The 10430-nt window shown below is 43.0% G+C and overlaps 1 protein-coding gene across 1 annotated transcript; it reads right to left on the reverse strand.

Annotated features, from left to right (window-relative positions):
• Positions 1–5534: 5534 nt before the first annotated feature.
• LOC147415483 (leucine-rich repeat flightless-interacting protein 2-like) lies at positions 5535–10430 on the reverse strand. The gene is made up of 5 exons (XM_086465991.1): positions 10335–10430; positions 9272–9389; positions 8756–8835; positions 8001–8105; positions 5535–5645 (listed from the first exon to the last, which is right to left on the reverse strand). Exons 1-5 carry the CDS (start codon positions 10428–10430, stop codon positions 5535–5537), a joined length of 510 nt encoding a protein of 169 aa, XP_086322117.1.

Consider the following 10430-nt stretch of genomic DNA (forward strand, 5'->3'; position numbering starts at 1 on the left):
TTTACAGCTTCTTCATCCATGACCAATCCAGGTACTGAAGGGAACATTCTTCAGTCCAGGAGCTATAAAAATTTTTAAAACTGCTTAAATGATTGAAGAGGTGAACTTAGAGCCCTGTGCCTCCTAAGAACTAAAAACCCTTCAGGTGCTGGACAAGGGGTAAATGGAAGCATATTCCTTTTAATTCTGGGGAAACAAGAAGAAATCGTTATCTATCACAGAAGTGCAAGAAAACTTGAGAATCTTTAAAACCAGAAAGTGTAAGTCATAAAGGAAAACTGGAAGATGGTTTCTTGGATGGGAACACTTCTTTTAGTGACAGAAGCAAGCTGGACAATCATCAGCCAAAGCAATACACCTGCTCTGCACATACAACAAACCTAGTTCGATAGCAAACGGGAACGAAAAGCAGAGAAAAGGCGTGTAGGGATGGAAGACGCTCTTTGTGAAATTTGTTTCTTACAAGTAGTTGTCAATTCTTCTCTGCCTTCCCTCAGAAGCTTATAAAGAAGCAAGGGATACATACAAACATTAGACATATTTCTCAGTTAAGGACGCTTTCTAAACTACCAAAATGAAACATAACCATTTTATGTTATACTCACAGGTCTCCAACCCGACTATAATCTTACCTAAAGCACAGCAAAATACAGTCCTGTCAGCAGCTGTTCCCCCTGTGAGGCCCTGCAGACCAACCAGCAGGCCCATAAACTGGGTTTCACACGCTTCTAAAGACACTAGTCACTGGTTCGTCATCCTCCAGAGGAGGTTTCCAGCATGGTGAAACACAGTCCATCAGGAACAGAGTGAAGTACTAAAGCGAGACACAGGTGGAACATGAGGGGAGACTGGAAACTCAGGCCTGTTTCTTAGCCACTGCTCTGGGATTAACACACAAGTTATGTGAGCTCTGTCCTCTTCAGACATAAATAGCGTGACCCAGGCACAGGCAGGTTTGCAGAATATAGCCCTAAGAGTTAACTCCATGATAGCCCTTTCTCACAGGGAAAAATGGCTTGTCTCTCAAATCTGCATCTGATTCCTGTCTGCTAAGGATCATCATTAAAATGACATAATTTAAAAATCACTTATTAAAAAGAATTTAAATAATTTAACAGAAGTCATCAATAGAAGTCAGTCACCCTCCAAAAAAACTCCTTACCATGATTTCATTATGCACCTCTAGTTATTTTTGTTTCAAAACCGTTAGCTTTCTTATTACACTAACTTTACCTTCACCTCCTAATTGAAGTTTTGAGCAACGCTATCTGTGAAATTAAAAATCTTGCTGTAACACTACCAAAGCACATCTCAGATGCCTAAACTTAAGTCACAGCATATTATCGCAGAGAAGTGACTTCTCCCCACATGCTTTTCCCTTAAGAACAAGAAACAAGAATCAAAACAGCTCAGGTACCTAAGTCCCAGCTAAACAGCATTAACCTTGTAGCTACTACGACTGACACAGCTGAGCGCCTAATAACGCCACCTCGCCAAGAATCCAACGCTGAAGCACGGCCTCCGCAGCGCAGGGCGGACAGCCACGGCAGAGCCCCGGGGGCAGCCCTCAGAGCAGGCCGCTGTCGCCGCTCGCCCCCGGGGAGCCCCCAGACAGGGAACGGCAGCTCCCAGCACACACTCCTCCCTCAGGAAGGCCAAGCAACCCTCCCGCTGCCCGGACGAAGTCCCCCACCCCTACCCCGTAACACCTCCATACCAAGCCGAGCCCACAGACACTTTCCAACACCTCAGCCCCGCCCGAGCGACAACAGCACCGCGGAGCACGCGCTCAACGGCCACCAGCCGCCGCTCCCCGCCCGCGCCTCCAGCCCATTGGCTGCGACGGAAAGCGCTCCAACGCCTGATTGGACGGCGCGGCGCCTGCGCCAACTGCGTGCTGTCTGTCCGTCCGTCCCCGTCCCCGCCATCTCCGCCACCCGCAGCCATGTTCCTCCAGGGGCGGTCCCGGGCTTAGCCACCTGCTGTTCCCTCAGGGCTTGGCTCAGAACGTCCAAGGCGCAGCCTGCTCCGTGTCTCCTTCTGCAGTTACTAAAACCTACTGGCAGCTAGGAGGCTTTCGGTCTGAAGGAGCAGATTACTGCGAACTGGTGAGCTGGGGAGCAGCACCCAGTAAGCAACCTGCTACACAGGTCACCGATCCTAAATGCACATGTTATTTGTACGAGGGTGGTTCTGGACCCTACTCCTTCCTTTAAAGACATGCATTTAAGTTCTCAAAGGTGCAAAACATCACGTAGCTGCCTAAAACAATCCAACCTCCAAACCAACGTAATCAATTGTTCAGAGCATTAAAGCAGACAAGCACTAAACACCTCCTCAGCATATTTCAGGTAAGTGGTCTGGCTATGGCAACACCTGTGATCAGTGCAAGACAAAATTTAATACTAAAATTCATGCGTTTTTGCTGAACCAAGTTGCTGTAAAGGATTCTTCCAGGGACAGAAACTACTATGCGAGTTACCTATATGTTTGCCATAAATACTCTCAAGTGGAGGATGAATCTGATGAACGATGCCACTTAAATTGCTCCTAATGGGACACTGTCCCTGTCCTCCCCCTCCCCAAGTGCACCCTGCTATTAAAAATGTTAATTGTTGGAGGTATGTCTCATACTAGTGCCCTCAGTCACACAAGTCTTTGTATGCTTTGCAACCAGCATTGTGTGTGTCTACAGCAATACATTAAAAAGGAAAATGAGCTGTTACATCAGTATCATCCAAAAAGCCTGTATTTTCCAAGAGAACTTTTATCAGTAATATCATCATGACAGACCACTCCATAAAAACTACCCAAACAAGTGACATTTTTATTGGCAAGTTCTGCTAATGAACTTCCTTTTTCCACGCTCATATCTCCTAACAGTTTCTCCAAAAACCAAACCAAAAACATTCTGGGTAACATTCCATTTGCAAACAATAAAATTATTTAACATTTAAAAATAAAACAAAGGATAACAATTTTAAACACAAATTCTAGGAAAACCCATCCTGGTTCCCCCAGGAGCCGTTCCTCGCCAGGCTGTAACCACCTCGGCTCTGCTCCGAGTCAGCAGGCTGGGTACCGAGGCTCTCTTGTTTGGAGTTCAATTAAAACGACTGGGGCACGTGCTATTATTACCATTCAAAGCTGTTGTTGTACATTCTTCACAGGAAAACATGAAACAGTTTGCAATAAACCAACCAGTACTTTTTCTTCCCTTATTCTAAAGCTAAGTCATACTGAAAGTTGGGGGGGGGGGGGGGGGGAGGAAATGTGGCTTCAACATTCCGCTACTTTATCACACACAAAGATTTCTACTAAGAGCATATCCAGGCTGAAATACACACCTGATTTCTGTCATGAGTTTAATGCTTATGGGGTGTGAGATGCAATCTACTTTGAAATGATAAACACATCACTCCTTGATGAGCAAAGTATTATTTTTAGCCTTTTGGACCAATGCTTAGTTGCTAGCTTGTTTCTCCTGAATCTTGCCAGGAGAGACACTTTTCACTGCTACAGCGAATAAAAAGATGACTGGTGGCAATCACACACCTTATCATCAATTAGTTTGTTTGCATTCTGAAAAACCCTAAGTTAATTTTTTAGGCCCCAGAGGCTTTGTACACCAGAAATTACACAAGTCAACCACAGAAAATTGTAAATTGATATTCACAGCAATTTTGAGGTATTCTACAAGAAACCTGGCTCTACACCTGAATGTTCCCCTCAAAAACAAACAAAAAAATAAGCCAAAGCCCTAGCTGGAGTGGAAATTTCATTTACAAGATTCCTTTCATCCCCATGTTCCACCACATTTGATCCCACAGGGACACACTTAATTCCCCAGGGGCACAAAAAGCAAGCCTTCTTCATCCTTTTCCTGGAATATTAATTTCAGTACTTCCTTCCTAAATTTCCAGGTACACTCAGAAGAGATGAAGAGAAAGGTGGTATTTTCTAGCCAAACCAGAGAAACACATTCAGACACTGGTTTTGGTTTATTTAATTTGTGAAGGTGCTCTAAGAAGATACCAGCGATCCCCCTGTTGAAAATAGCAGCGCTTTATGCTCTAACCTCCAGTCTGTGAGGAAGAGGCTAGGGAAGGATCTGGACTGGAAAGTCTGAAGACCAAATTCAGAAGAAATGGTCTCCCAGCTCTGGATTTGGCTTGATAGAACTGTATCTGCTGAGGCAGGCAGCAGTGACAGAAGGTTGCTCCTGTCAAACAGGAGATGCTGCTTCATAGTGTGAGCAGGTTCCTAAGGGACTGGGCACCTGCCTTACGAGGTTTTCTGTTAGGGCTGAAGGGGAAAGGACTGCTTTATTCTTCAGGCAACTGCTGTTCTCCTTTGAGTAGTACATTCAGAATAATTTCCAATAAACCAGAGCTGTAGTACTAGTTGTGTATATTAAATTGCCTGTGACACCTTAACTGGTTACATTATTTTTCATGAAAAGTGGAAAACCTTTAAAATGACCTTTGAAGGAAATAATTCACTACTGTATTTGTAGAAAAACCATAGGCAGTAATATTTTCTAAAGTGCTTCTTATCAGTTACTTCTTAAAAAAAATTACACTTGTATTTTGTAGCGGCATAGTTTCCTAGTAGTTCATGGACCAGTAGATAGTTTCTGATGTAAAAAACCCATTACATATTTTGTTTAAGCAAGTGACACTTGCTCTGACAAATGCACCAAAGAGTGATCGAAGTGCAAAACCCATCATTTCTTACAACACGGCCTTATGCTGCTTTATTAATGCAACTTTACATCCTCTAAAAGTAGTTTACTTCAACTCCAAGAGCAGGGATTAAATAATACAAATAAAAGTTGAAAATTCAATGAAACTATTGCCGATTTACCCTGAAGTAAAATAGTCTTATGATTACACTGGTGCAAAAATCCCTCCAACACCTTTGTTTTATTGGCAAAGTCATTTAAGGTCACTTTTGCTTCCAAGACCATCTTCTTCCATGGTTTCCACTGAAGGAGTTCTGCTTTGTAATGGCTTGTGGTTCCACAGTGATTTGTAAATGAAAAACCTACTATGAATAACTCTACTGTAGTCACTAAATTACAGACACTGTCATGAGAAAGTCCAAAACTTACAGTGTTTTTTTTTAAATTTTCAGCAAGACACAAAATTCCAGTCCAGTTAAAGTGTTTTCTTTGAATGCCATTTTAAATGGCAATAAATGGCTGCTGTGCCTTCTGGATGGAGAACTTAACGCGATGCCCGATGTGCTTCTCACATGGTAGATGGATATTGTTCTTCAACTGTACCCAAAGAACGGTGTAGAAGGGCTCCCGCAGGCACAGCTGTTTGGATCAGCTACTCCTATGTCTATAGTGCAGTAGAGGTTTGAATCTGTGTAGAGAGAACCACAGCTAGGTGGCTCGTAGAAAATGTTGAGGTTGTCTGTTCTCAGAAGGCATGACACAAAAGCATCCTGGACAGCAAGAGACAGAAGCATCTGCAACGTTGTTCTGATTCTGTCAAGTAGTAGTAGTTTCCATTGAAAGGTGGTGGTTATTGCTGAGACAGTAAAGCACTCCGGTTGGCTTTCATCTTCTCCAAGCGTTTTAGTAGATGACCATTGCTGACTTCAAGCTCTTCAGTTTTATCCAATGCTGAACGAAGCTGAAGGAAGGAAGCAGAAAAAAACCTCTTAACTTTCACAATGTTTTCCCTTTCCAGAGATAAAGCAAGGTTTGTAGTTACCAACACTACCTGACCATATTGCTGGAGTTTCTTTACAAAATAAAGCAGTTGAAAATTCCTATTAAGAGAGTTAAAAGTAAATGTTGTGTAATTGCTTTCAAGGCCACACACAGAGACATATTCCAAGCACAGTGCCAAGAATCCAAGGTATTTACAGAATGTTGAACAAATGGCTCAGAGTTTGCCTCAACTTCAGAGGCAGGGTGCTCAGACATATCTGCTGGGTGACATATGTTTCTGGTTCCCAGAACTACAGCCCCAGGCGTGACTTTGGTGCCTGAGGTTTTTTTATAAAACCCACCATGGGATGGGAGTAGGGAGAGAAAGAGGTGGGCAGCATAGAGCAATATTTATAGGCAGCAGAGCAAAAGGAGTATTTAGAAAAAGCAAAGAGCCACACTGAAAAAAAAAACCAACCCAAAAACTCAGGAAGCACATGTGAAAGAAGCTGAGAAACTATTTAAGCTGGTTGTAGCAGCTACTTGGAGAGAACATGAAGTCTGGCGAGACAAATAAGTAAAAATTACAGACAGCTTAAAGATGCAGTGTTTTAAGGCAGACACATGGACCGAGCCTGTGGATGGCACACTATAGCAAACAGGCATGAACAGATTGACAGAGCAAGAAAAACAGGCTCAATAAGAACAATTCACATCCATTTATCACTCCAGTTTAGACTGAAGCTTGAAAGTTTAGACTGTCATTCCTGGTAAGGTGTGGCACCTGTGCTTAAATAATGAAGTGCCCAAATTAACTTTACAGCAGGATTTCCAGCTTTCTACTGCTGTAATTTCTGAATCACATGTTCTAAAAAGACCAGTGATTTCTAACACCCAAAGTAATAAGCCTTCAGGTACAACAAAGGACAAGGACAGCAAAGTAGAAATAAAGAGTTCTTCAGCTTCATGAATGTTGAACCACAGGAACATTCACAGTTGCAAAGTAGCATGCAAACCTGAGCATTTGACAGCTGCTTCTAGATTCAAATTGTACAAGCAGAACTTGAGTTTGCTCCAGAGAACCAATTCTGGTAAAAAGCAAGGCGTTGCAAGTCAGTTCAGAAAACAATGGTGAAATGGCAGTGGGAGCTCACAGTTCATAGACTCACAGAATGGTTTGGGTTGGAACAGACCTCAAAGATCACCTAGTTCCAACCTCCCTACCATGGGCAGGGACACCTTCCACCAGACCTGGCCTTGAACACTGCCAGGGAGGGGGCAGCCACAGCTTCTCTGGGCAACCTGTGCCAGTGTCCTACCACCCTCACAGTGAAGAATTTCTTCCCAACATCTAACCTAAATCTCCCCTCTTTCAGTTTTAAACCGTTACCCCTCGTCCTATCGCTACACTCCCTGGTCAAGAGTCCCTCCCCACCTTTCCCTGTAGGCCCCCTTTAAGTACTGGAAGGCCTCTCTAAGGTGTCCCCAGAACCTTCTCTTCTCCAGGCTGAACAACTCTCTCAGCCTGTCCTCACAGGGGAGGTGCTCCAGCCCCCTGATCATCTTTGTGGCCCTCCTCTGGACCTGCTTGAGCAGGTCTGTGTCCTTCTTGTGCTGAGGACCCCAAAGCTAGACCCAGCACTGCAGGTGGGTCTCATGAGAGCAGAGTAAAGGGGGACAATCCCCTCCCTCGACCTGCTGGCCACACTGCTCTTGAAGCGGCCCAGGATGCAATTGGCTTTCCAGGCTGTGAGTGCACATTGCTGGGTCATACTCAGTTTTTCATCCACCAGCACCCCCAAGTCCTTCTCCGCAGGGCTGCTCTCGATCCACTCATCCCCCAGCCTGTATCTGTGCTTGACATTGCCCCAACCCAGGTGCAGGACCTTGCACTTGGCCTTGTTGAACTTCGTGAGGTTTGCACAGGCCCAGCTCTCCAGCCTGTCAGGGTCCCTGTGGATGGCCTCCCTTCCCTCCAGCATGTTGACCACACAGCACAGCTTGGTGTCATTGGCAACCTTGCTGAGGGTGCTCTCGATCCCACTGTCCATGTCACTGACAAAGATGTTAAACAGCACTGGTCCCAATACTGACCCCTGAACGCCACTCCTTACTGGTCTCCACAGTAACAGTTGTGACTGTTACTCCAGTTTGAGTGCTGAAAGTTTGGTTACACATTTAAAACAAATAACTAAAGCAATAAGAAAAAGTATACATTTATTCTTTGCTCTACCAAGAAGAGTAGTTCCTCCTGTAAAATGCACCAGACAGACCCCCCCCCACCAACGCAGTGCAGGCAGACTGCTAGCCCGTGACAGTTTGCTTTTAGAGTTACCTCTCTCTGTAGTTTGCGCTTCTCTGCTTTCAGTTCATCTTCTACTCTTTCAGCATTTTCAGCGGCAGTTTTGTATCGGGCTACCTGGCCTTCCAATCGTATTACCTAAGGTGAAGGCAAGTTTTTTTTAATTAAAAGCTGTACCAAGATGTTACTCTGAGGCTTTACTCTTCCACTAGTAGCTGAGCAATAACCAGAGACACGTCCATTTTTCTTTAAAAAAAAATAAAGGCATATTTGAGGAAAAAAAATATACCAAGGAAGCCTGGCCATGATAACTTACTCCAGACCTTTTATACATACCCATATTTAATGTGGTTCCAGCAACAAAAAATACAGTCCATTGACTACATTTATCTTAGCAAGTATTGCCGACATACTCTGGTCAAGAGCAAAGAGTTAAAATGGAACAGTCTTGTATAAAACCTATATATTCTACATCATATACCAGGAGCCATGTAAAAACTGTCAATAGCCAGGCATAAGAAAGTATTCCAAAGAGTTCAGAAAGTGCTTTCAATATACCTTTCTCTCTGAATGCTTTTCCTTCAGTAAAGATAAACAATATATTCACTTTTCCCCATATGTAAATTAAAGCATGACTTAAGAGAAGTAGCCCTGATGCTCCAACACTCCTGCTTCTTATTTTAAGGGAAAAATCACATTAATCATGATTTCATTTATCATAGAATAAAATACACTTTCTCTTTGCATTCTCACCATGCCTGAACAAACAGAACAAGCCAGAAACTTACATTCTGCTCCAATGCTGTTATCTCTTGCTCAGACTTTGCTAGTTTAAATTTGAGATCACTGATCTGTCTGTTGGCATCTCCTAAAAGAATTGCAGATTTATCAGAGATGTCAGAACAAGTGTTAACAGTGTCTAACAAGTCTGTCAGAAAATTTCCATGCTACACAAATCTACTTGGGGCAGCAGTAGGAGTGGCAAGTGCTCTCTGTCAAAAAAGTGCCCAGCAGATAGGCACTGTTCCCCATCTCACCTGATTCCCTTGTGACCACTCTGAAAGCAGAATTAACCAGGAACTCACTCTCCTGGGTAACAGAAGGAACATTTCCAATGGCAACTTTGTGCAGACAAAGGATAATCACCCTCACCTCTAGCAGAGGTGCATGGCTGGCTCCCAGTTTGAAGCTCCCTCAGAACTGAAGGATCATTTTTACTTAGAGGCACGTGGTTATTGTATAGATAAATTTTCTCGCTTACATGCAGGACACAAAAGTTCTCTTAAAACCAAAATGCAGCTCACTTTGGAGGTCAATCATGTGCATATCTGTCCCATTTTCCAGAACTTCATCTCCTGACTGTCTGTTTTCCATTTTGCCATTCTTTTGCTTTTCTTCCAGTTGTCCCTTTAATTTTTTAACCTGAAGGACACAAAATAACTAGTTATTAAAATCAGTAAAGGAAAATCATGGTTCAGTACTCAAATTCACTGAAGGATTATAAAACAAATTATATATATTTTTTAACCCTACCCCCCCCCCCAATCTTTTGTTACAAAAAAAAAATCCTAGAAATTCTTTTGCCAAATTACTCATCCTACTTTTAAGTATCAGTGTTCATGCACAAATTCAGGACTAAACATAATGAGTGGACAATGCCTGTTTTATTAGAAAAGCCATAAAAGTTCTGTAGGCATATTCACGTAAAACACTCTTAAAACCCAACACTGTGTTTGGTTGTGTGTGAAGTCTCAAGGCCAAGGATACAGTCCATAAATGAAAGCATAGAGCATCCTGCAAAGAAACAGATCAGCTAAAGTTTTTTGAATAAGCTTTATATCCGCTATAGAATATCACAATACCCGCAATAATTATTTTAATTGCTATTTACCCATCTACTGTAATTCCTTCTGCATTTCTTTCTGAATGCCCATCACTCACAGACCCAGCAATCAGGAAGGCTTACTTGTGGAGATAAATTTTGCTTCTATGACTTCCAGACCACATTTGTTTTTCTCTTGGGCCTGGCCAATCTGAAGTACAATTTTTCAGAAATAGTGCTGGAGAGGGAGTTTTAGGTGACTAAGGACACTGGATGCAACTGGTTAGCAACATGGAACAGGTGCACTGGGTCCTATCTTTCTTCCCCTGTATCCCAAGTTAACGGAAGGAGAAATGTTTCAGAGGAAGGATAAAGTGGCAAGCAACGCAGCAAGTCCTCAGCAAAAGCAACCCTGCACACATTTCTGAAAGGCAATGGCACTGCTGTCCTATGCCTTCCGTTAGGGCTATTTTGTTTTTCTTAATCTGTACTATTCTTATTGCAGATTTAGAAAACACACAGCATTTCAGTTTTCCTGTGATTACCTGGTCTAGTAAGGATTCTCGTTCATCAATGAGTTTTTTCAGCCTGTCTGAAAGAGAAAACTGAAAGTTCAGTGCCGATTCGATCGAGCCGCACAT

The sequence above is a fragment of the Leptosomus discolor genome, chromosome 5, assembly GCF_034619465.1.
Source record: "Leptosomus discolor isolate bLepDis1 chromosome 5, bLepDis1.hap2, whole genome shotgun sequence".
NCBI classification, from domain to species: Eukaryota; Metazoa; Chordata; class Aves; order Leptosomiformes; family Leptosomidae; genus Leptosomus; species Leptosomus discolor.

Excerpts from the sequence above, each read along its gene's own strand:
- LOC147415483 (XM_086465991.1), bottom strand. The coding sequence starts at position 10,430 with ATGTGCGGCTCGATCGAATCGGCACTGAACTTTCAGTTTTCTCTTTCA. Across the intron at positions 8,106-8,755 it reads TAACAGCATTGGAGCAGAAT|GTAATACGATTGGAAGGCCA; the intron begins GTAAGTTTCTGG and ends CCTTCACCTTAG. Across the intron at positions 5,646-8,000 it reads AGCGCAAACTACAGAGAGAG|CTTCGTTCAGCATTGGATAA; the intron begins GTAACTCTAAAA and ends TCCTTCCTTCAG.